The sequence below is a fragment of the Lachnellula hyalina genome (assembly GCF_007821495.1).
Source record: "Lachnellula hyalina strain CBS 185.66 chromosome Unknown contig00057, whole genome shotgun sequence".
Lineage (NCBI taxonomy): Eukaryota > Fungi > Ascomycota > Leotiomycetes > Helotiales > Lachnaceae > Lachnellula > Lachnellula hyalina.
In genome coordinates, this window is record NW_022157171.1 from 43,402 (window position 1) to 68,012 (window position 24,611).

Sequence of the window (24,611 nt, forward strand, 5' to 3'; positions counted from 1 at the left end):
TAATATGCTACTCCGAATCCGCGAATTCCATTTTTGACTCCTTGGATGATACTTCCCAGCTCACACCCTGAAACCTACCCCTCCAAAAGGCTCTTCCCGCCACCCCGCAATGCGCCATCACATCCCATTCGCTTTTGCCTCCAAAACACTGACTGCATCTGGGCCTACAATTTCGCAGTGTCAGCATTGTTTGATTGGAAAGGTTTTGAAGTCCTGGGGCAATCTTTAATGTTCAAGAAAACCCGAGATTTTGCAGAACATTAAAAACCCCAGAGAATTTCCGTAAAGTATTAAAACCGTAGAATTTGCTTACCACTCTTCGGCACTCCATTGGGTCTTGGAATAGAGAGACTACCATTGCCCTTCGGGCTTCCATTGAGGCTAATATCTTGACTTATCTTCGACCCATGCTTGCCTCTGAACAAAATCGGCGTATTTGGTCTGCTGGTAATAAACTAAACATCCATGTTAGCCTATAACCCCCCGCCCCAAGCATTATCCCAACACTTACATTGCTCGCAGCACTCAACAACGCAATCAAAGAACTCTGCACCACATCTTCGTGGACGCCAACTCCCCAAACCTTCTGATTATACCCAGGAGCCGTGCACTCGATATAAGACGCAGCCTTGACATTGACACCTTTGCCTACTCCAATAGCATGCTCCTTGTAATCGGTAAGATCGAGATTGATACCAATCGAACTAAGAGCTTTAGCAAGACTAGAAATTGGTCCATTTCCCATGCCTTTGAGTTTATGTTCTTCACCGTCGATAGAAATAACCCCCTCGAAGATCCTGTTCAAGCTCTTCGTATCCTGCGACTTTCCTGATGCCGGAGGTGCAGGTGATGCAGAGCGGTCGGTGCTGATACTGTAATCGACGAGCGTAAATCTGGGGTTCTGCTTGAGGAAGTAAGTCTCCTCGAAAAGATCCGAAATCTCGTTCGACAAGAGCTCCCTGCCAGCCTCATCTGCATGCCGTTGTACCACCTTACTGAAAGCCACCTGTAAGCCGCGGGGAAGATCAAGCTCGAGGTTGCGGAGAATGATCCAGGCAGCTCCACCCTTTCCACTCTGTGAGTTGACACGAATAATAGCTTCGTATGTACGGCCAATATCCGCAGGGTCGAGAGGAAGATAAGGTAACTGCCAACGATCCTCGTCTGTAGCGTTCTCCTGCTTTCGCACTTGAAAGCCCTTCTTGATAGCATCCTGGTGGGAGCCACTAAAAGCACATACCACAAGTGAACCCCCATATGGCGCTCTCGGGTGGATTGGAATCTTGTTGCTGACTTCCACAACATCAATAACCCTATTGAGATCCGAGAAATCGATCCCAGGATGAATACCCTGTGTATAAAGATTCAAGCCCAATGTAACAAGATCCACATTCCCTGTTCTCTCTCCATTCCCAAACAAGCATCCTTCAACCCTATCCGCACCCGCCATCTGTGCCAACTCTGCAGCAGCAACCGCACACCCACGGTCATTATGCGGATGCAAGCTCACGCAAATCTTCTCCCGCTCGCTCATGTTCGTGCAGAAATACTCAATCTGGTCCGCATACACATTCGGCGTCGACATCTCGACCGTAGCAGGCAAGTTAAAAATAATAGGGTTCTCTTCCGTAGGTTGCCACGCAGCCTTCACAGCTTCACATATCCTAATCACAAACTCTGGGCGCGAGTCTGAAAAGGTTTCGGGGCTGAATTCAAAGGCCCATTCCGTGCCCGCCTGGCTAGGATCATCTTTTGTAATGCTCCGCGCGTACTTTGTGCAGTTGACTGCTAATTCAACATTCTGGTCTTCCGTCATTCCAAACACGATTCGTTGGAAACACTCGCTAGTCGCTATATAGATGTGCAACAGGGCTTTCTTAGCCCCCTTGAGGGACTCCACTGTCCGCTTAATGAACTCTTCTCGGCATGGTGAGAGGACTTGGAGCCAGACGTCGTCGGGTACAGCGCCAGGGGTCTCGACGAGGCGGCGTGTGAAGTCGAAATCGGTCTGCGAGGCTGAGGGGAAGGAGACTTCGATTTCTTTGTAGCCGAGCTCGACAAGCATTTTGAAGTAGCGCCATTTCTGCTCGCCGTCCTGCGATACATAGTCTATTAGCAAGAAGCAGATAACTTGGAGGGCTACAGGTGTACCATAGGATCAACTAAGCTCTGATTCCCATCACGCAAATCGGTCGAGAGCCAGCGTGGGGGCTTGTCAATTGTTTTCGAGGGCCATTGTCTGTTTGGGATGTTGAGCGGCTTGAAAGGCTTGTATTTCTTCGAGGGGTCTTTGAGCCTATAGGTCGGAGTAGAGATTCAGTATTTGGATTCTGCGGGCGTGGAGAGGGTCTTACATAGGCATCTTAGCGGGGTTGACACAATAGAGGGGAATTTATGTGCAAGGATTAGCCTGCTTGAAGAGGATTGAGTTGAGAAACGATTGAGGACAGAACAAAGCGGGGTTTTTATTGCGAAGTAAAGAGTGAGGAATAAGCCGTTATGTAGTAAATGTAGCAAACTTTAATTGTCTGCGGTTGAGTTGAGTTGAGTCACCCTCTCCCTCGAAATTTTGTGGCCTCCCCACTAAGTATCGCTCCCGCCCTACCCTGCGCAGAGCAGTTCCGAATTGCGGGGCGCATCATCGTCTCGCCCGAGTTTTGGCGGGGTTTATCTACGAATTGATCACTGACTCTGCAAGGACGGTAGAATACCTGCATATATTGTCTGTGTTCAGTCCTCCGATGTTGTATTTTTTGCCTCACTGACGGAAGCGGCTTGATCTATTGGTATATAGCATTTGAGGCTTGATGGCGAAATCCGATCACATCTTCTGCCCCTGGCCTGGAACATATCCTGCAATGCAACCACGGAGTACCTTTAGTTCCGAATACTTTCTGATTGGATCACTACGAAGCTGCATTTCTCACAATGTTAGGAAACTTTCAAACGATGTTAAAGAGGCTTCCATTAAACAGGACTCTATACGATGCTTCTAATAAAAACAATGCTCTGAATCGCTACAAATGCTTTCTTTCAAGATGCTCAAGTATGTGCAAGAATTTACAGACCTATCCATATCTTATGCTATATACATTTTATGTCCCTCCGACTCCGGAAGGGCAGATCAATTACCAAGTGAAGCTTTCCTCAATAAAGTCCACCACGCTGACATCCTGCACTTCCCTCACAACCTCCCTAACATTGTCAGCCAGCCCGCCCGGTCCACAAACCGTGACGCACATGGCCCCCATCTGCGCCTTAACCTCTTCCCTCAGGATGTGTCCGATCTTTGGTCTACCCGCCGACATTTGCACCGTCGAACTGGGACTTATGATATCCCTAGGATTCTTTGGTCTCGTGACGTAAAGCTTGACTTGCAGGATTTCTCGTCGTCTGGGCATTCTCAATACCAGATCCATCCATTCGCGCACCCATTCTAGGTGCTCGCTGTCTCGGATGATCCAGATTAAGGTGATTTTGCGTGTGGCTACCGTGCCATCGATGAAGCCTTGGATGAGGTGCTTGACAAAGGGGATTTGGTGGGTAATGCCGCTCGAGCCGGCGAAGAGGACGACGTGCCCGTAGGAGTCGAGGGAATGATGGCCTCCGTATGGGCCTTCGAATGCGGCGCTAAGAGACAGTTGCCGTGGTTGAGACCTAGTAGACATGTCGTACAGTGCTTTCGTCATGCCACTCTGAGCGTGAATCACGAAGGACACATCGGTGGTTGTCTCAGGTTCCCGTAGTTGCTTTTCCACTGGTGTTTCCTTTTCTTGTGTCGGGAGGCTTTGTTCATGAATCGGCTTGTGCTCTACCCATGCGATTGAAAAGGGGTGCGACTCCCAGTATTTGATGCCAGCGAATCGAAGGTAAGCATGTGTTCCAGGTTTGACGTTGACATGTCTTGGTAGGTGCAAAGTGACTCTGCTAGCTCCTCCAGGCATTGCAACCACGGTGGCCGAGGTCCATGCGTTCCCTTTGAGGGAGTAATTGAGATATCCAAGACGTGCCATTCGGAAGAGGCGTTCCACACTCCAGAGAACGACAACGGCCTTAATGATGGGTAGTTGGGGCAGTTTGGCGACCTCGCAATGGATCCACGTGCCCAGCATCGCGATGAATGCGAGGATGATATGGACGGTAAGGAAGGTTTCGTAGAATGCGTGTCTGACAGGGGAAAGGGAGAGGATGATGATCAGAACCAGCGCGACGGCTCCGACTGTACCCCAGCTGATGAAAGGGTTAGTGCCGATCATGTGCCAGATACCTGTCCATCCTGTAGCTGCATGCTTAACGATGGCCCATGCCATGGTATGGAGAATCACTTCCAGAACAACCACTCTTCCTACCCAGCGATGCATCAGGTTGTATGTATCGAAGCTGATCTGCAGTAGCGGAATCAAGGGGTTGTTGCGACCAGCGAAGATTATCAAAGCAATCATATTGATGATAGCTAGCACACCCGATCGTCCTCGTAAATCTGCTACGACAGAATAGACATCCGATCGTGAGTAGTCGAGAAACGCCATGAAAGCTAGGTTGCTGAGGATGAATATTGCAAGAAGGATGCTGTGGAATCTTGAGGGAATGGTCCCCATGTTGCCGGCCGACGAAAGTCTAATTTCCCTGTTGTGACGTTTCTTCCCCAGGGGCGCATACAGCATGTGTTTCTTGAACCTCCACCATGCTGCGTATCTATTCTTTGACCAAAAAGCCTGCGCTTCCCCAGACAAGCCCATCGCTCCTGTATGTCGAGAATGCGCAATCGCCCTTTGCACAAGTCGTATGGTGAGTATAAGCATGGCCAGCACGCCCAAACTCCACCATATTATGTTTCTGAAAAGCATGTTCATCGGTTGGTTGACGCCATTCAATGCAGTGGCGTATGGCGCTATGCTCGAGGAAGGAGTGGCTGCCGTTGCAGCTGAAGAGAGTGTTGTTGACGCCATGGCGTCGGTAGAATAGTATTTGTATAACTGCTGTGCAAATGTTCGTGATTTGCTGAAGATGAATGTGTATCTGCAAAATGTGAGTGTTGATGATTTGGAGTATGCTAGCAAGTAAGTGGTTTGGAGGGTAGGTGGAAGGGTTTGCGAACCTCGAGGGCTATTGTAGCATTATCAATAAGGTTCAGTCCATTGTTCTGCGTCAGAGAACAGAGAACAGAGAAGTGAATATAGCGATAGAGGGCATTGTCATAGATTGTTCGGTGTTGATTGTTTGGCTGTTTGAAAGAATGGCGCTGTAGAATCACAAAGACAGGAATGAATGGATTGTCGCCAGGACTTTGCTATGGTGGTGGTGAATCGAAACAGACAATGTATTGTTCAACAATAGCCTTGTCCTTGATGTGAATCAGAACAATAAATGCGGCAAGCCGACCTTTATGGAAAGGCAGCACTAGAAGTCGGTACTGTAGGAGAGATAAGATAAGCTTTGCTTGACCAGCCAACTTGTGGTCTGATATGAGATAATCCCAGGAAAAGTTTCTCGCGGGATAATTCTATATCCTCAAATGTTTCTCCTTCGGTATCTGATAAAAAGTGGAGCAAAGTTGTTTCGAATAGGCGATCCTGGCACTGGGGAGATTTTCTGAACAGCTTGCTTTGCTCAAGTGAGAAGCGTTTTATGATCGATTAAAAGCGTCTGAATGTTCGCGTCTATGAGTATCTGCGCAGCAGAAGGTCTATGAATGTATTATGCGAATGTAAGGAGTATTCGACTTCGAATCCAGAGCCAAAACAGAACGGTTGAAAAATGCAATGAAGCACAACGCAACACAGCAGCAACGAGGGAAGCAATGCCAAGAATATCTCAAAATGAGCAGAACAATGAAGTTATGTGTTCAAGAGGCACAAGTAAGAATGAGAAGTAGGACACTACCGTACTCGACAGCCAAGTCGGGGCGAAGGGGGGCAGACCCACCCCACTGGCAAGGAACTTCATAGCAATGTCTCTACCTGCGACCCACCAGACCTATCAAAGGTATAAAACGGGACCCTTCGATGCAAGCCTGCGTGATTTTCCTCGGGTGGGGGCATTTTGTGCTCATTATTGTGGTAGTACCGGTACGAGTATGAATGGATTTCCACAAAGTGAGGTTAGGTTGAGATGTACAGAAACAAGGGGGACTCAAGCGGTTGGCTGCGCTTCACTTGGTACCTACGGCGGTTACAGGCGCGCATTTCCAACTGAAATATGACTGGTCGACTGTTTGAAACGCCGTGGATGAATCAGGGGGCGCGAAGCAGCTAATCATCGTATAAGCACCTTGATAGGCCATGGTGATTCTATCGGGATCACGAGGTTTGGCATCGAGAAAATCAGTAGCCCAATGCTTGAATTAAGCCTTCTGAGATCTGCAACGGCGATATGTATATGTTCTTGAGAAATCAGTCGTTGAAAATTAGTCTCTCCTGATGTTCTTCGGAAGTCGCCATCTGTGCCTCTCTTCGTTTGCATTTTACGGAGTATGGAGAGAGGGTCCAAGAAGTTTCAAAACAAAGAAATCTCCGTAAGGCTTGCAAAGATGTATTAGATAAACATCACGGAGGAACTCAAGCGGGACCTGGACTGAAGAGTGTGGGGAGGGGAGGAAGAGAGAGAGAGAAAGGATTAAACGCCAAGGAATCCCGCTCCGAAATGTCCCGCGGATATTACATAAGCATCCTCTCGGCATTCTGAACCTCAAATTTCTAAAGACCTCCGAATCAGAAGCTATAAACCAGCCATTGAAGCTCCCACCCCGCATCAAAATGGGATCCGGCTCTTCCAAGCCAGCAGCAGCGCCTACATCCCAAGTATGGACGAGGTAAATTACCATCATCTTACAATCCGCTTACTCCAACATACTGACTCTACCGCAGCGACACGCCCGTCCGTTTCTCGAATGGGCTGGTTGATTCCCTGCAATCGAGTCCGGAGGTAAGTTGAAGCCGAAAGCTACATCAGTAAATCTAAAGAATTCTATTTCTAATCTATTGTTTTCTAGACTGATTCCACCCGAGCCAAAACCCTCGAACTACACATCCAATCGCGCGTCAACAGCGAACTAAAACGCCTGCAAGAGCAAGCGGCCAAAGAATACGAAGAGCTGCAATCCAAGATCTCGGCACCGGAACCCGAAAAGAAGGGAAAATCGGCAGGCGACACCTTGAGGGATCTAGGCAGAGAGAGCGTGCAGAATGATGTCAAGGAGTTGAAGAAGAAGCTGGAGCAGAGGAAGAAGTTGGCGGGTTTGGATGAGGGAGTTGAGAAGGCGAAGAGCGAGGTTGTTAGGTGTTTACGGGACAACGATCGCAGACCGCTGGATTGCTGGAAGGAGGTGCAGACTTTCAAGGATGAGGTTAGACGGTTGGAAGGCGCGTGGGTGGAGAAGGTTGTGAGATAGAGCGCGTAGTAAAAGTCGAGAATTGTAGAATACGTGTATTAGATGGCGAGCATGGAAAGGTTAGACACGATGATTATGATATGCCTGCTTCCTGGGGTCTGTGGGAAGAGAGCCGGGTACATATCTTAAGGGCCTCTCGACATCCCTAGGCAATCACATCTCCCTCCATTAATGCTTATAGTCGTTCCCATAACTTTCTTCTGCCTCTTCTGCGCTTTCCTGGCACAGAGTAGATTTACACTTTAGCGTCTCCCAGTGTTCCCTAGATTCATACAGTAGCATCTTCTTCCGCCTTCTTAGCAGCATCCCTAATCCTCAACCCCTCCGCCCTCTTCCTTTCCCTCCTAACCTGTGGATCCTCCCAATCCTCACCCTCTTTCCCCTTTCTCCCCCCCTTTCACCTCTCCCTCACGCTCCTTCAACAGCCCCCTAAACCGCGCAATCCTCCTCCCATTCTCCACAAACCTCTCATTTCCCACCCTCAGCAACATCCCCAACTGCGCCTCCGGAACCATACAAATACCGCTTCCCCCCTCTTCATACCCAATAATACTCTCAAGCGCAAGCCCCATGGAGCGGACACCCACCATCGGCGTTGCCTGTTCACCCGCAGCTACCAAGTTCAGAGCTCCGCTTTCGCGGAACCCGGCTTGCAGGGCTGCGGAGAGGACGTTTTGGGCTTGTTGGAGAGATGAGGTTAGGATGTGGAGAATCTATGCTCATGATTAGTATGTATGTAGTTTTAGGAGACGAATTATGAGAGGATAGGAGAGGTACCATAGGTTCGAATTTAAAATGCACAAACCGCACCTCACGTGCCTCCATCCCTACTCCCAACTCTTCATCCCCATCCCCTTTCCTCCTCTCCATCCCCAGATACCCAGCCAGATCCCGTCCCTTGTCTATAGAAACCGGATCATGAGAAACGAACAACCAGCGCCCACCCCCACCCTTCCCACCTATCCCTGCTTTCGTTCCTCTCTCGCCAATATCATCATCATCATCATCATCATCATTTCCCTCTTCCCTTCCCTCCCCTTCAATCTCACTCCCATTCCTCTCTTCTACTGCTGATACTGATACAGAAGACGAATCTTTCTTCCCTTCCAAAAACACACTCACTCTCCCCGCACAACTACTCGTCGTCACACATCCCTCAATCCCATTAATCTCCGCAATCAGATCACGGATCCCCTCATCGATTGATCCTTTAGGCGACAGGTCGTCGTATTGCGAGTCTGGGACTGCGAGTTGCGATAGTATGCGCGTTTTCTTGGCGAGGAAGGAGGGCGGTGGTGGTATTAGTAGTGGAGGGGTCATTGTGCGTTTTTGGAGGGGGAGAAGAGGTTGAAGTGGGGCAAGATGTAGGGTTTTAGGATTTTACTAGACAACACCACTACCATCTTTCATGAATGCAGTTTTTAATAATTATACGGTGGTTCTTGGTGCATTCTAGTATGCAATTATACTCCTCTGACTTTTACGTGCATTTCATATTGACGCTTTGTTTATTCTTCCTAGCTTATGTATGCATGCTGCATCAAAATATACAAACTCCCTCATCCACTCAAAAGTTGCTTCATTAATACTCTTCTTTTTCTTCTATCAAACATCTCGTCAAGTCACAACTTTCTTGATCGGTTGATTGTCTAATGACTTTTATTTTGTTTATGATCATATCTGCATACGACATGACAGCTCAAATGACTTACGTCCGTTCCCTCATGTTCGTGGATATGAGAGACGGAATCCCATTTTATGATGTTGTTAATGATCCATTCTTGGAAACGGAAGAGTGGCGGCAGAGTTTTCATGGCTTGCATGCTCTTCATCCTCCAACTAACATTTTCCCGCTCTGAACTCAACAGAGACCAGAATTTGCGTTTACCATCCTTCCTTCTTCCCCACAACAAGGAAAATACACCACCCTCAAAATGAAAATGAAAAACTGATCCTTGTCTGTCTATCAACACCGTAGAATATGCTTCATGGACATGCAACCATATGCGGAAAGGGCGAAAAGGTATCATGAATAAAAAGACCGAAATTTAAATGGTCAACGTATGCCCGACAGTTGTTGAAATAGTCGAGGAGGGTGTCTCAAAGAATGGGACGGTGGAAAGATAAGAAACATATGGTGTTAGGAAGGTCATATACCACTCTCAACCCCATTGTCAATCTGTCAATCCGTTTTGTCTCTGTGCGGCCGAGTGTGGGAGCCGTGCAGTATAGATGCTGCTCAGCGGTGGTTTTAGCCCTCAATAGCGGGAGTCAAAGCTTGGCGCAAGACTTGTTCGATGGCAGTCCATTCGGCTTTGGCAACCTCAGAAAGTGTCTGAAACTTCATGGGTTGGTTGGGGTTGTAGCATATACGCTTATCCAAGTCCCCGAACAGCTTGACCTCCTGCACTTCGTCTTCGCCACGGGCAGCGCGCTCTGCTAGGGACAGCTTCTCCTGCTTGCCTTCGGTAGCTTCGCGTATTATCGCACAGTAATACTGGAACAGTCAGCTGAGGCTCAAGTCCAAGCTACAGATATGCGGGTAGCAACTTACTAGTAACAGATCTGTAGGAGTGCCAGGCTTTGGGCCAATTGACCAAAGGTACTTCCAGTATGATGCATGAGGGGCCATACCAATCTCCATAGCAGTTCGATCATCAATGTTGCAAATACAGATAACATCGTCTTTCTGGGCGGGTGTGAAGCCGGGGCAGCGTAAAGCCGCACGCCAAACTCTCTTCAACAACATCGGAGTAAGGTTAACGTCGTCTCTCTCGTTGTTTACACGCTCGAGGAGCAGCTTCAGAAGCTCGATAGTCGCAGCAAACAGGAGATTACGATCTTCAATGGTGATATAATCGACCATGTACCACGGATACTGTGAAAGATCAGTCATGACAACATTACGCTTAACCTTTTCAGTATCGAGTATGGCATACCTTGAGCAAAGTACTAATGAGACATTCGAATGGACGCTGTGGGCAATCCTTCGAGAACGGCGACTGATTCTGTCAGTATGTAACGAGAGAAGAGCCGATAACAGGGGAACTAACACGCTGTGGTGCCTCGACGTGCTTGACCATCATGACCACCTCCTCCTTGCTAACGAAGCCTTGGAAACCAGAGCTGTAGATATCATTCGGGTCCCTGGGAATGATGTTCGGACGACCTCCTGACCACATCACGTTCTTGGCTTTCGGGAACAGCTCTTTCATCAACAGGTCCTGGCTGGAAAGCTCAACCTCAACGTGTCGTTGGCCGAGACGTCCACCGCGACCGCCAGTACGGTTGGTCTCGAAACGGTTAACAGCGCTGACGGCTTCATCAAAGTTAGTAAACTCGACATAACAGTCAAGAGTCTTGCTGGTGACGCGCTCCATGACAATGTGAACCGGCTCATACTCGCTTTCGTTGATAATACGGGCATTTCGACCAAGAAAGGCCATGACTTCGGCACGAGCAACGCCATAGGGGATCTAAAGGCCCATTAGTCGCAATCCTATTCTTAAAGAGATTTGACACTTACGTTCTTGATCTTGATGACTCCCCATGTGTCAGGCTTTGGCAGGCGGCAGTACTCGACGAAGGGGAAGTTCTTGGCGTGAAGAGCGTCATCGATAGACGGTTTGCCGGTGTTGTTACGAGTTAATGTCTTGAGTAGATAACTCTGTTCATCACGGAGAAGAGTTTTCCCAGTGAATGGCGTCATCATTGAAAGTGAAGGGCCGAATGGATCATTGAATGTGGGACGACCTTGACCTTTCTGATGAGGGCTCGAGTTGTAAGGGGTCAGTTGTGTACGTGGGCCCTCTGTGATTGGGGAGAGAGTGGTTGTATTGATACCACTGGCTGCCATTAGATTCGACATCTTGGGAGGGGCTTGTCGCTTTGATTGAGTGTGCTTGTTATCCATGTTCATATCCTTAAGATTGTCAAGAAGACTAGGCTCGGTGAAGAAGTCACTTGCATCTCTCGAGGCACGACTGCCAACACTTCCTGTATAGTCAGCACGAGCGTGACCGGTGCTATTCAAACCCATGATTGACTGTCCCCTAGCCGATCGGAGTGTTCGCGGAGTAGCCATATTGTCGTCGCTGCGAGGTCGGTGATCGTTGTGGCGTGGCTCAGAAGTGAATGAAAGATCGAGCTGACGAGGGCGAGGACCAGGAGTTGGAATGTCATCTTCGTTTACGCTTGCGCGAGAAGTTGAAGGAGCGGCAGAAGATCCTCGACTTGAACTCTTGTTGGGACTGCCACTTCTGACCGACGGCGGTGGTGGCTGGACTTGGCCTCCCATTGCTTGATCGCGGAAGTTACTCTTCTGCGGGCTGCCATAACGGACGGGAGCACTTCCGAGCTTGGAAGGCTGCACATGAAAGTCACTGACACTCCGCTTCTTGCCCATCCCATGAGAGACTTGGGGTTTTGGACCGGAGCTAAAACTGTTGCGATGAGCTCGCGGACCTGGACCACGGTATTGATCGGAGGGGTGAATGCTATTGTATGGGGTGTTTGTGTAGGCCTGGTTGCCATACGCAGGCGTAGGACCTAAAACAGTGGCTGGACCGTAAGGGAGTTGAGTCTGGTAACTTTGAATTGACGAAGTGGCATAGTTGGAAGCAGGTGAGCCCATATCGTAGTTGTAGTTATTGCCATAGTCCTGATAAGGACTTCCGGGAAGCTGACCGTATGATGAGCTGGGGAAATGAGAACCAGAACCCCCAACCGGACCGCCCTGTACCATATTGCCTTGCTGATAATATTCACCCGGCTGTTGTGTGGGACCTAACTGTTGACGCTGATAATCGTCCCAGGCACCTTGGTTGTAGTTTTGACCGCTGTGTTGCCGAAATCCGAGTCCTTGAGTATCAAAAGAACCACCGCCAGGAACATACGCGTCTGAGTGTGGGTTCAGAGACGTCGCAGGTGAGCCTGAATAGCCGAAGTCTCCGAAGCGTCCAGAGCCGTCGAGAACTGGAGTAGACCATGGACTGGCTTCGAGGCTGTCATTTCTGTAGCTGTTGTAGCCTTGCTCGGACGGAAGATGATATCCCATGGGGACTTGTGTCCTGATCGATTCATTTGACGATGTAGATGATGCATTTTGACCGTACTCTTGAGCCATGTAGGGGGGTATGTTATTGTAGTCCGGCCTGGCGCGCCCCTGCTGGTGGCTGCGACTCATCTTTCAATAGATCGGAGTCGTTTTTTGCAAGTCGATTTTATAAATTGAAGAGCAAGAAAGCAAGCACACGGGTGTGCGAAGGTTAAAGGTATTAAATAAATTTATCGGTTGGGATTGAATGATCTTTGGTGGTTAATCTTAAAGGCGGTGTTCTTTGGGCAGAAATTTCGTCTAAACTCTAGAATCATCATTCTCGCTCTGGTCTTCATCTTGGCGAGGGAAATTGCGAAAACTTGGTGGATTCACAGCTCGTGGGTTTTTTTGCGTACAGCGACTCCGGGAAAGGTTTCTGGGGAAATCCCCGTCTCACTTGGGAGAGCTTCATGGAAAAGTGTAGCTTTTCTGAGGGATGTTATAGACAAACAGCGACTCAAGCTTGTAATTAGGCGGTGACCTCTGCAGTAACATACCCTCTCAGGAGGGCAACGACGCCCTTTCGGTCCCGGGAGAACAAGAAAGAGCAAGTCTGTTCTATGCTAAGAAAGGCCGTTAGCTTCTGTGAATTGTTTGAATGATGGACTTACTGAAGCCTGCGAAGCAGAAGTGTGAAGAGATATCTGACTTGATATTCGAGCTGCCATAAATGGATTGTGGGGGCATAGTTCTGTTGCTAGGTTGTCAATGTTCAAGACAGGAGGTTCTGAATTTCCAAGTAGTGACAAACTCGTTAGCATCACGTGAGCAGATAATTCAAACTCTTGAAATCACATTATTGTTCATCTTGGCATATAAAGGGTAGCATCTTCCTCTTTTGTGTCCAGAAGTCGGGAGTACAGGATAAAGTGCAGTTTTTATCTCAAATGAAAGCAGCAGGTAGGACCGTTTGGTACCGAGTTTGTAGACCTCACATCAAAATGAAGGAGATTAAAAAACCAGAAGTAGATCAGATACGATGCATGAAAAGCAGAGCTAGAAGCTGGGTTCGGTAGGTAGTAAAGACAGCAGGGGGGCGGAAGGTTTACATAAAAGACCTACGTGATACGTCAACAGTCGCCCTTCAACCACTCTAAGAACACCAGCTGGAACCACAAGCATGCATTGATCTTTATCATGATATTCGTCTTTTGTTCTCCGCTCCGAACGCCCACGTAGGTCTTGCTTCTATGCCGGAAGCTTATACCGAAATGCACACAATCTTCCACGCAGGCTGGATCATTTATTCCACCCTCCATCCTTTGGCTGTACACCCCGCGGCTGGATCTCAACATCTCTACTTAATCAAACTAGATACAAAATTAGTATTGAAAAAAAGTAGCTCGATTTTTTTATAGGTACTTACCGGTGTCAAGAAAGACTCCGCAACAAATCTTGCCCGTGCATTCAACTGTTCTCAATGTCAGCCCCGTATCTACATTTAAATATTCCTGCAAACTCACGAAAAGCTTCATCTCCGAGATCTCCTTATCGACTTCCTCCATAAACTGAATTATGAAGTCCACCAGTTTATGCTTTAGCATCTCCTCGGTATGGAAGTTCGTAATCAAAAACGAAATATCATATCCCTACTAATATCAGCAGGTTCCCTTTATCATACCACATCTCCCAACCCACCTTCACTGGCTTTCTCCGCAAGATAAAGAACGCCTCCGCTCTCTGCGTTAAGAACCTCGTAAATTTGTGCACAAGAATATGCTCAATCTCGTCTGCCTGCTTAATCTTAATGCTTATGCGAACGCTGTTGATGCTCGGCTCGATCAGGACTCGTTCGTTTTCGTTACGCGCGACAGTCAGAGGGTTGAGTAGGACTTCGGGGGAAGTCTGCGCCTCGATTTCTGGGACATTGTGACGTTCTGAGGTTTGCGATGCGAAGTTGGAGAGGCAGAGGGCGGAGGTTAGGGAGGAGCGCACGCATTGGAGGTAGGGGCGGAGTGATTGAGACTGTTGGGAGGTTAGTAGGGTAATCTGGTCAGATTTGAGGATGTATAAGTACCATGCTGGGCGTATCTGTGGTTGTGGTGTCCGCCTTTGTACTGGAGATCGGTCGTCACTTGGTGGGGTTGTCAACAAGGTACGCGGAAGATGACAAAGCGGCATTGCGGATTCAAAGTTTCAGGCCAAGTGGGACTGAAAAATGAGTGCTGCTTTTCCAAGCCAGGCATCCCACCGCTTCGTATGGCGCTAGCTGATTGGGGCCGCCCGTCCATGTTTATTTTGTTACCTGCGTTCACATACCTTCATTACATCTCCTCCTAACCCTCCGAATAAATTTGGGAGACGAAGCATAGAGGATTTGTCTGCGTGTGGATTACTCAGTCACATTGTCTCAACTCCTCTGAGACATTTAGAACAAGGTGTCAACTTCTTATCCCCCAACCGCCAGTCTCAACCCCGCCACCATGGCATCGATACCAGGTTTGTCAGCTCTTCCCACTCTCTGGACAACTTTTAATTATCTCAGTTATCGTGAAGCATCAAGGGAAGAAGTACAATGTCGAACTGGATCCCTCGTCCGTCGGCGAAGTCTTCAAGTTCCAGCTGTATTCTTTGACGGGCGTAGAGCCAGACCGACAAAAGATTCTGGTGAAAGGTGGCCAGCTTAAGGATGACACAGATCTTTCCAAGTTGGGCGCGAAGCCTGGACAAACTTTCATGATGATGGGAACACCGGCTGAAGGTGGTGGCGAACTCAGCCGACCGAAGGATGCTATCAAGTTTGTGGAGGACATGACAGAAGCAGAAGCCGCTCAACAAGTTGGAGCTACGCCTGCAGGCCTGCAGAACCTAGGAAATACTTGCTACCTGAACTCGACTCTCCAGACCCTGCGATCCATCCCCGAACTTCAAGACCAGCTATCGACGTACACGCCAGCCCCGCCTGCTCCTGGCCCCCAAGGTAATACCCTCGGAGATCTGAGCATGTTTGGCCTCAGTGGCCTGGGAGCTTCCATGGATCTCACGGCTTCATTACGCGATCTTTACAAGCAGATGTCTCAGACCCAAGAGGGTTTCCCACCTCTCGTTTTCCTCAATGCCCTCCGAACGGCCTTTCCCCAATTCGCCGAGAAGGCAAAATCTGGCCACGGTTACGCACAGCAAGATGCGGAGGAGGCATGGTCGCAAATCGTCGCACACCTGCGCCAAAAGTTAAAGATCAAGGACTCCTCCAGCTCCTCCGAGGGAGAACCTAAGGAGGTTCCCTTCGTTGATAAATACTTGACTGGAACTTTTAAATCAACAACTGAATGTGATGAACAAGCCGCGAGGGATGCTGGCGAGGAACCCACGACGAGTGAGGATGTGTTTCTGAAGCTAGATTGCCATATCAGCGGTTCGACCAACCACTTGAGAGACGGCATATTGGCTGGTTTGTCAGAGCAGATTGAGAAGACATCCCCAACATTGGGTCGCGATGCAGTATACACGAAGAAATCACGCATCTCACGGTTGCCAAAATATCTCACAGTACACTTTGTACGATTCTTCTGGAAGCGCGAGGCCCAGAAGAAAGCCAAAATTATGCGCAAGGTCACATTCCCACACGAATTGGACGTCGTTGAGTTCTGCACGGATGAACTGAGAAAGATGTTGATCCCAGTCCGAGACAAGGTTCGTGAGGTCCGAAAGGACGAGGAAGATGTCGAGCGAGCCCGCAAGCGCCAGAAGCGTATTCACGACAAGCAGGTGGCTGACGAAGCTGCCGGAATTGTCGACTCAGTATCTGAATCGAAGAAGGCCGATGAGAAGAAAGAAGCAGCCGACAAAAAAAAGAAGGATGGCAAGGCAAGTGGAAGCGGCGGAGATACCGAGATGGAGGACGTCGTCTACAAGACTGACGCTGAGGTTGACGCTGAGCGGGCCGCTGCTATTCTAGAAGCTAAGAAGGAGCTACATGCTTTGATCAACCCCCACCTCCTGAATGATGAGGGCGCCAACAAGTCTGGTCTCTACGAGCTCCGCGGTCTCGTCACTCATCAGGGTGCCAGCGCCGACAGCGGACACTATACGTCCTATGTCAAGAAACAAGGTCCACTTGATCCAAAGACCGGCAAGAGGGGCGAGGAAGATGGCAATTGGTGGTGGTTCAACGACGACAAGGTCTCAGAGGTTGAGGCAGACAAGATCAACACGCTAAGTGGAGGTGGCGAGTCGCACTCAGCGCTCATCTTGCTTTACCGTGCTATTGCTCTGCCAACTGCTGAGGGTATTGATGAGTGATGCGGCCTCATGCAAAGCAACACATTTGATGTGTCAACATGAGTGGCACATTTAGAAATCTACGATAATAAAGTGCCGGGGCGTTTGCGTGGCGAAAAAGCGACGACGCCTTTCGAGATAGATCATACTTAGAAACACATCAACTGAATCATGACTCATATCTCTTTTCCCTCACTCGCTTTGATTCTCTCACTTTTTTGTACATTATGTCACTCGTTTTAGAAGATTGTACCAACATATCTGCAGAGGAAACTTGCCCATCTAGCTTAGCCCAACGTGCAAATTACGTGTCAAAAAAGATATGCTAATACCTTGTCATCCCAGCTATCACATCCTTTCAGTATTCAGTTCTTGGGGTAGACCCCTAGGTTTCCCATGTATTATCAAACTCCATGTCCAGATCAAAACAATTCATACCAATCTACGAATTCAAACAATTAGCGAGTGTTTTGTAGGTTTTCTTGATCATTATACTGACATCGGGAAACTTGCTATCCATCCACTCTGAAGCCGGAAAACTCGTTGCGTCAAGCGCGTATTCCTGTTGGCTAGCCGCGAGAGCCTAATTGTGAGTTGAGCATCAGTCCAACTCGTACGTCACAGCAAGGAAGGTCTTTAGGGAAGTGTTGATTGATACTTACATCAATCTGACTTATTTCGGAATCCTGATGCTGTTGACTCAGCAGAGCCGTCTGTTGTCTCCCAATGCACCGGTAATGCAAGTCTAGGAATCTCTGTGCACATGACGCTTTGGCTGTTTGCCATGTCTCTCTCCCTACATGTATCTTGGCCAGCATGGTCGCTGCGCACATGGTGAGGAAGCACCATGGCTCTCCATAGAAACAGTGCAAATACCGCTCCTCCATGAGTGGAAGACATTGTTCTAGGAGATCAATGGTAGATGTAGAGCTGGCCATGATTATGCTGCTGGAGTCTGCCTCTTGGTATTAGTATGGAGTATGGTTATGAGTGGTTTGTTCTTGTAATATGGTGAGGGGTTCAGAGGTTTGGAAAGCTAGGCACGAGGGAGAAAACCAACCTTTGGGCTGCAGTAAGGTCAAACGGGTGATGCTCAGCGAAGCCAGCAAGAGGTCCTCTCTGAGAAATGTCAACTTCTGAATTCCTAATCCCGCTAGCTTGCTGTTCATGAGAAGTATATCTCGCGATATCTGATAAGAGACGTTTTCTGAAAGCCAGTACTTGGTGTCATCTCGCTGGAGATAGGGTCTATGGATAGCTAGTATACACTGCTGGAGCTGAAATTGCAGAAATGCATAAGTGAGGATGCGCAATCTTGGGGAGTTCGTATCTTCGACTTCTTCGCCGCTGTCCCAAGGTGGGAGGGAATGTATCTCTTGCGTCAGAGCATAAGTATATTGCAAGACATGTTCATAGGTAAGCGCTAGTGATAACCCGGGACTAAACAGGCGCCGAGAAATCTCAAGACGTAGTTTCAAGCTTCGTGCGCTATGGAATTGGTATGATGCAGAGGTGTAGTGGTTTGAAGGCTTTGAAAGAGGAAGTTCGTTCGATGCTTCGTCAAACTCATCATCGATATTCGAGGGAGCAGATACATTTGAGTCGACGTTATGAAGGAGGGTAGGAAGCCCAAACTCAAAGGCGTTCTGGAGATCTAGTTCTCGAAGGACGGCCCAGATCCGTCGTTTCATCTCTCTCATGTATGGGGTGTCCAGAGTTGTAGATGGATCACGATGTAATCCATCTATGATGGCGTTCTGCACCAAAGAGCCAGTCTCTTTCCACCAGCTTTTCTTCCTGATCATGTTCATTCTTTTTGCAAGATACGTTAAGCAGGAGATTTGGTAGTGCACGAGCTTGCGATTCTTTGAGCTCTGCTGTCTCAGCCACTCGTCACATGCCGATATCCACTGTGCGGGCATGTTTCCATATGTAGACAGAGTAGGCTTTTCACTCAAGCTGACAGATTCACAGGCCGATATAGATAACATTGATAAGACAAGAGCTGTCATGGCAGGGTAGCGAGGCCGGTTTGGCAACCAAAAATTGGCATATTTTCTCTTGAATGTTGGGACATGGATGACACGATGGAGTTGCTCGAAGTGATTGAAATAGAACGACACCAAGAAGTCCGCGTCGTCCTTACACGGAAGTAGTCCTTCCAGTATGCTTTTATTTTGAATGTGAGAATTCGTTTTGTACTCATTTCTGACTGGTTTCTCCTTTTTGAGGTGGATCCCAAGAGGTTTGAGGTACTCGTCAGAATTGTCTTTGATGAATGGGAAGAGTTGTGGAATCTATCGCAACAAATGAGCAAGGTTGACCAGTGAAGCACAGTGCACGAGTCTCACTTCTTGAAAGAATTGCAATAGAGCATGCTGACCATAGTACCCATGCGGAGATCTCTCCCTCGGATCCGAGAGCTCGGACTTAGTAACATCCTTAGGACCTTGGTCGTCTTTGGAAATTTCATTAAGGAACAGTGGTTGACATGGCTCAGCGCAACCAGTGACTTGCGAAACGTCTGCTCCATTCTCAACTTCGTACGCTGGATGAGCTTCTGAGAATAATCCTTTCAATTGAACGACTTGGGCTTGGAGATCTCGAATCTGTTCGCTGTTACGTCGAGCTTGCTGTTGGGCGGATTCGTCGTTTGACACAGGTAGCGGCCTTGTCTTCGCCTCGAATGAGCATTGCTCTGGCGACCCCGATCTTACACATCGTTGGCATGGCAGTTTTCGGTCGCACGACAACTACATGCGCAAGATTAGCAAGTACAGCTTCATTGCCCAAAGCGAGCGACAGGATAGGCTGTAACCTTCTTCTGTCTGCACTCCCCACACTACGAATATAAGTCAGCTTTACTTCTTTTAGAGAAACAAATGCGGAGCAATGATAAAGGCCCCATAAGAAATATTTGGAGCATATGCTTAACATATACTTCAGAAACATGGCTCCAGACTTCCTGAAAGATGCTAAAAGATGACGTTATTGAGATTCCCTATAACTTACACTTAGTTGCCGACGCTTCTTTCGATTCCGTCTTTCACTGATCCCGCCGGTTGAATTTGGAACAATGGAATTTTCAGTTCCAGCCATATTGGCATATTCAACCCAGATGGATCTATAACTGATAAATTTCGAGGGCCGCTCTAATCTTTCTGCGTTATGGAAAGGGAAACAACAGCAACACTGGCAGAACCGTCAAAGCATTCGCCCAAGTCAATTGTTGAAGCGGATGAGGTTGGTCGCAGACTGGAAATTGGGAACAGTATATATTCCTGGACTTAGCGGGTTTAATTTGTTCATCTCCGAAACTAGCTTGAAGGACTCCCTCTTTGATACTACAATGAGATAGATGTCTAGAGTGCAAGTATAAAGAAGCAATCCTATGCAGTCGTCAACAAATACCCACTTGGCTCGACAGCATGACTACCAATGCATTCTTCGAAACCTGAGCAAAGATCACATGCTATAAATGGCCATGAAGCTGGCTCGGAGAAGAGATTCCTATATCAATTGAAGGCTTTATGACATAGAAAGATAATAAGAGAAGAAATGTCAAGATTAGAAAGTTCACATCATTTGAAGGCCTTGCAAGAGCGAACGAAAAAGGAAGTTTTGGACATGCATAACTAGGCTGCTGGATATTGAGGCTTGATATCTCCTCTTAGAGGTATGGGAATAGCATTCTTTCGTTTCTAAAGAAGCAGAAATATCATTTGACTACTCTCTAACTATCCTCGAGTGCAAAAATTGAAGCTGGTGATAAATGTGGATGTTTTAGAGACAAGTTAAAGTTATCTGATGCGGATGTGGAGCAAAACAACCCCGCTACTATAATGATGGCGGGGCATTCCAACGTCACTCCAAGCTTTGGTTGGCTTTCTTCAATAACATCGCTCCCTCTGAATGTCACCAAAATGCCCTCCCCGGACGAGATATTCGAGATTTGGCATGGCCTCATTGCCAATGATTTCTCAGAAACAATATGCCAGACGTTCGACCTTCCCAACGAAGACAATTATGTCTACCGCGCGGAATCTTTTGCGATGACCATGGCGCAAATCAAGGAGCTAATAGATTCAGAAACGTTAAAATATAAATATCAAGCACATGGACAGCAAATAGAGGTATGCCTTGCTTCTTAATTTGCAGATGGCTGTTGATTGACAAAGGTTTCATCCGCAGATATCACAGCATATACCTCGATATTCTCCCCCACCACGGATACGTACAAAGCCCTGACTTCCTTCTCTTCGAACGCGAAAAAATCTTCTCCTAGAGAGACAGTCTCTAAATACCTAGAATCGAGACGGATATGTCCCTTCAAAATCCCTAAAGCAAAGGGTCATCTCAACCCGTACTTAGATCTCTGGGCACATTCCTGTCAATTGACGTCTTTTCTTGGACCTCTGCCGGATTCTTCATATGGTAGTCCTGCCAATGCGAAAAGAACACACCCGATCCTTCCAGTGTTTTACCACCATTTTGGCTGCGTTGTTCCAACCTATGATGCGTTGCATATTCTATCCCTGCTTACGGCAGAGGCTAGCGGAGGTGTCATTGACATGGCAAGCGGCAATGGATATTGGACATACATGCTGCGGAGGATGAAGCTTGATGTGGTAGCTGTCGACAATATGGACAGCGAGTACCGTACCTTGTGGATACCTGATACTGTGAAAAGTGATGGGGTTGAGTATTTAAAGAAGAATTCTGGGGGGAAGGGCAAGATCTTGCTGATGGTATATATGGTGACAGCGGGGACTTTTACCAAAAGGGTTGTGCAAGTCTACCGTGGAAACATCATTGTGGTAGTTGGAACGCAGAACGCGAACAGATACACGGGATTCAGCGATTGCACGGCTGAGGATTGGTTTGAAAAAGAGATGCCTGGCTGGGAAATGACTTGCAGGATTGCCATGCCAAGCTTCGCAGGCAAAGATGAAGGGTTGACTGTTTGGAAGAGGAAATGAGGGCATGTGAGAGGACAGTCAGTAGCCAGCGAATGTTATGTATTTTAATTCGATATCGACAAACTCGTGGCAATGGCGTAAGGGGTCTGTTGATGGAATGGGTTTTCCATTCAGATATTACCTAATGTAAAGTAAGTTCTTCGTCTGTGTCTTGAAATCTAATTTTGTTATCGCGTTATCCTCCACAGACATTCCGCATTTGGATGGCTTGATTCTTTGTATTGTTGAAGATATACTAGAATAGTAATGAATATATCCGTGAATAATAGAGAATATATGTATAGAAGCTCCTTTCAGACTAGTATTCAAGCTTTAAGTCGATCATATTATGACCTACCTATTCCAACAACTCTCTTTCGTAAAGGTGGATCACGTGCTTGTACTCCTGACAGGGGGCAAGCGGAGTGCTCTCGGTAAAATCTCAATGACCGACTATTAGGCTCCAGGACAACCGACTCGTCTTGCACATCTCCATCGTGAAGTGGACGCAACAGACCCTGTAAAACTTTGAATCCTGTCACTTGCGTTTCATGGCAGACGATTTAGTTTCTGAGCTTTCGGGCTTACATGTAGTCTCGCAGCAAGAACTTCCGAGTACAGAAAAGCCAGGCACTGATGAGCTGCCGCCTCCTGATCTGAGCCCAATAGTACTTCCGGATTCCCGCGATGAACACAACATATGGAAGGCAGACTACAAGCAAAAGAAGGGTATCCCCTGCCCTTGTGGTGATGAAGCGCACAGGAACCTAGAAAAATGGTACGCAGACTATTTAGAATCCTCAGCTGAGGAAAAGTTGCTTCTGGAGGACAAATTCAACAAAGCCGCCCTTGAGGAGAAGATCCAAGAAGTATCTTCTCAGGTCCCTGTCTCCAATGGCTATTGCCCGAGTTGTCAAAAGTTGCTTGACGAATGGCCAGAAATCATCAAAAAGGTGCCGGAATATGATCCCACGGAGCTTGAAGGGCCTTACCAGCAACCACATTACAAAAACACACTTGAGTTTGAAGCTGGTCACCGGAATGGATGCCAGTTATGTACGCTGTTTGTACAATGTTCCATTAACAGGGGCTACCCGCTTGAAAATTGGCATAAGAAGGAAAACCGTTTGAATTGCCTTGGTAAATCGACGCTCATTTTGGTTTCAGTACGAAGTGAGGAGGGATATCTCAACTTGACGTTGACATGGCCGGGATTGGATAACTATTGCTGGCTTCCGGCAGATCCATTGTATTGTGTTCAAAACTATGATCAGAGTATGCTTCTAGCATTCCGGTGGAAATTTTGCAAAATGAAGCTTACAAGTGGCAGAACTATTTACTTTGAGGAAAGAATCTACTCATCTTGCAGCGCGGGAGGGCCTACCGCAACTTGAGCTAGCCAAAAAATGGCTCGATGCATGTCTGGAGACGCACGAGTCTTGCAAGTCGACCGAAGACCGCCAACTCCCCACCCGGCTCATCGACGTAGGCTCCACACCCATCCGTCTCATCCAAAGCTTCGATTTGACCACGAAACCTCGCTATGCAACCCTCAGCCACTGCTGGGGAACTCAGACTTTCTACAAGCTCCAGCAAGACAAACTAGAAGATTTCATGAGCGCGATCCCAGAAGAAAATATCACAAAGACCTTCCAGGACGCCATATACATCACGCGTTCTCTTGGTCTCCGGTATCTTTGGATCGACTCTCTCTGTATCATCCAACTTTCTGACATGGACTGGCGCAGTGAGTCAGCACTTATGAGCTCCATTTATGGTGGCTCAACCATCACCATCGCTGCCGCTGGGGCTACAGATGGCACCAAGGGGTGTTTCCTCAAACCTCCAGGCTTCATTGGTAAAGTTCATATTAAACTATCTACAGGCGAGGTGTGGGATATTGCCCCCAGTGGATTCCACACGTCAGTTGTCAAATCTCACTTAGCAGGCCGCGCATGGGCTCTCCAAGAACGACTCCTCTCGCCACGAACGCTCCATTTTAGCAAAACAGAACTCTTCTGGGAATGTCGTCACTGCGATGCTTCCGAGTCTTTCCCCGAGCGTCTCCCTAAATTCGAACACCAGCACATATTTCACCGGGACCGGAAACCCATTTCTGAAATTTGGCATACCATTGTAACATTGTACACAGGCGCACAACTGACATTTGCAAAAGACAAGATGGTTGCTATTTCAGGAATTGCACAGAAGGCGTTTGAGGAGAATGGAGATCAATATTTAGCGGGTTTGTGGAGAAAGGATATCGAGTTGCAGCTGCTGTGGTGTCAGCAATCCCCTGGGAGGAGGTTGCTTTCTGGAACTGAGTATCGTGCTCCAAGCTGGAGTTGGGCGAGTGTAGATGAGAAGGGATTTGTCCATTATTCTCCAAAGTCTGAAGGAACTAAGTATGTGTATTACGCGCATGTCCTCGATGCTAACGTTGTGCCTGCTGGAAAAGAAGAATTCGGAGAGCTTGTGGGAGGTGAGTTACGAATGAGTTACTCGGCTATGCTAGCAGGGGAATTGAACAAAATCCAAGGGGGGGATTGGGATGGTATAGATCTCAGCTACTACGAAGTTGAGATTAGCTCTTCTGAAGACAAGAAGGAAAGATTTCGAGTATATCCTGACTCCGATGAACTCGACGGGCGAGATATCTATCTACTTCCTGTGCTTGAGACATTGGGAACAGGCAAATACAACAAGCGGAACCTTAAGGGATTGATTGTTCTCCCGACGGGTGGCAAGAAAGGAGAATACTCCCGAGCTGGCTTTTTCGATATGTCGGCATTTGATGCGGGTCACCGAAAGACTCAAGACCGGTTTCTGGGATTGCTTGAGGCGTCTGGAAAAGCGACTGGAGAAGCGCAATGTGCTAACATTCTTCAAGAACCAGAGTTTGTGGAGGAGCGATATGTTATGACAATTATCTAGTTGTTGACTA

The 24,611-nt window shown here is 47.8% G+C and overlaps 10 protein-coding genes across 10 annotated transcripts; 4 read left to right on the top strand and 6 right to left on the bottom strand.

Moving 5' to 3' along the window:
* Positions 1 to 117: 117 nt before the first annotated feature.
* Positions 118 to 2,362, bottom strand: LEU4_1 (2-isopropylmalate synthase; the record flags this gene model as incomplete). The annotated part of the gene is made up of 5 exons (XM_031148788.1): positions 118 to 164; positions 314 to 455; positions 512 to 2,095; positions 2,152 to 2,296; positions 2,355 to 2,362. 5 exons carry the CDS (start codon positions 2,360 to 2,362, stop codon positions 118 to 120), a joined length of 1,926 nt encoding a protein of 641 aa, XP_031005781.1.
* Positions 2,363 to 3,128: 766 nt separating this feature from the next.
* FRE3_0 (Ferric reductase transmembrane component) lies at positions 3,129 to 4,949 on the bottom strand (the record flags this gene model as incomplete). Its single annotated transcript, XM_031148789.1, has 1 exon — positions 3,129 to 4,949. The coding sequence occupies one exon, from the start codon at positions 4,947 to 4,949 to the stop codon at positions 3,129 to 3,131; it is 1,821 nt and encodes a 606-aa protein (XP_031005780.1).
* A 1,806-nt stretch (positions 4,950 to 6,755) lies between these two features.
* LHYA1_G003822 (MICOS complex subunit) lies at positions 6,756 to 7,390 on the top strand (the record flags this gene model as incomplete). Its single annotated transcript, XM_031148790.1, has 3 exons — positions 6,756 to 6,811; positions 6,867 to 6,924; positions 6,992 to 7,390. 3 exons carry the CDS (start codon positions 6,756 to 6,758, stop codon positions 7,388 to 7,390), a joined length of 513 nt encoding a protein of 170 aa, XP_031005779.1.
* Positions 7,391 to 7,758: 368 nt separating this feature from the next.
* On the bottom strand, positions 7,759 to 8,710 carry TYW3 (tRNA wybutosine-synthesizing protein 3-like protein; the record flags this gene model as incomplete). Its single annotated transcript, XM_031148791.1, has 2 exons — positions 7,759 to 8,103; positions 8,168 to 8,710. The coding sequence occupies 2 exons, from the start codon at positions 8,708 to 8,710 to the stop codon at positions 7,759 to 7,761; spliced, it is 888 nt and encodes a 295-aa protein (XP_031005778.1).
* Positions 8,711 to 9,641: 931 nt separating this feature from the next.
* LHYA1_G003824 (uncharacterized protein) lies at positions 9,642 to 12,515 on the bottom strand (the record flags this gene model as incomplete). Its single annotated transcript, XM_031148792.1, has 5 exons — positions 9,642 to 9,887; positions 9,945 to 10,268; positions 10,330 to 10,398; positions 10,444 to 10,866; positions 10,917 to 12,515. The coding sequence occupies 5 exons, from the start codon at positions 12,513 to 12,515 to the stop codon at positions 9,642 to 9,644; spliced, it is 2,661 nt and encodes an 886-aa protein (XP_031005777.1).
* A 1,274-nt stretch (positions 12,516 to 13,789) lies between these two features.
* Arpc4 (Actin-related protein 2/3 complex subunit) lies at positions 13,790 to 14,609 on the bottom strand (the record flags this gene model as incomplete). Its single annotated transcript, XM_031148793.1, has 4 exons — positions 13,790 to 13,798; positions 13,855 to 13,899; positions 13,952 to 14,077; positions 14,127 to 14,609. 4 exons carry the CDS (start codon positions 14,607 to 14,609, stop codon positions 13,790 to 13,792), a joined length of 663 nt encoding a protein of 220 aa, XP_031005776.1.
* A 302-nt stretch (positions 14,610 to 14,911) lies between these two features.
* ubp6 (Ubiquitin carboxyl-terminal hydrolase) lies at positions 14,912 to 16,730 on the top strand (the record flags this gene model as incomplete). Its single annotated transcript, XM_031148794.1, has 2 exons — positions 14,912 to 14,927; positions 14,974 to 16,730. 2 exons carry the CDS (start codon positions 14,912 to 14,914, stop codon positions 16,728 to 16,730), a joined length of 1,773 nt encoding a protein of 590 aa, XP_031005775.1.
* A 364-nt stretch (positions 16,731 to 17,094) lies between these two features.
* Positions 17,095 to 19,808, bottom strand: lepB_4 (Transcription factor; the record flags this gene model as incomplete). Its single annotated transcript, XM_031148795.1, has 6 exons — positions 17,095 to 17,151; positions 17,209 to 17,292; positions 17,372 to 17,664; positions 17,770 to 19,006; positions 19,061 to 19,462; positions 19,785 to 19,808. 6 exons carry the CDS (start codon positions 19,806 to 19,808, stop codon positions 17,095 to 17,097), a joined length of 2,097 nt encoding a protein of 698 aa, XP_031005774.1.
* Positions 19,809 to 20,632: 824 nt separating this feature from the next.
* On the top strand, positions 20,633 to 21,688 carry LHYA1_G003828 (uncharacterized protein; the record flags this gene model as incomplete). Its single annotated transcript, XM_031148796.1, has 2 exons — positions 20,633 to 20,842; positions 20,888 to 21,688. The coding sequence occupies 2 exons, from the start codon at positions 20,633 to 20,635 to the stop codon at positions 21,686 to 21,688; spliced, it is 1,011 nt and encodes a 336-aa protein (XP_031005783.1).
* Positions 21,689 to 22,218: 530 nt separating this feature from the next.
* Positions 22,219 to 24,601, top strand: LHYA1_G003829 (uncharacterized protein; the record flags this gene model as incomplete). The annotated part of the gene is made up of 2 exons (XM_031148797.1): positions 22,219 to 22,942; positions 23,037 to 24,601. 2 exons carry the CDS (start codon positions 22,219 to 22,221, stop codon positions 24,599 to 24,601), a joined length of 2,289 nt encoding a protein of 762 aa, XP_031005782.1.
* Between the last annotated feature and the right edge of the window lie 10 nt (positions 24,602 to 24,611).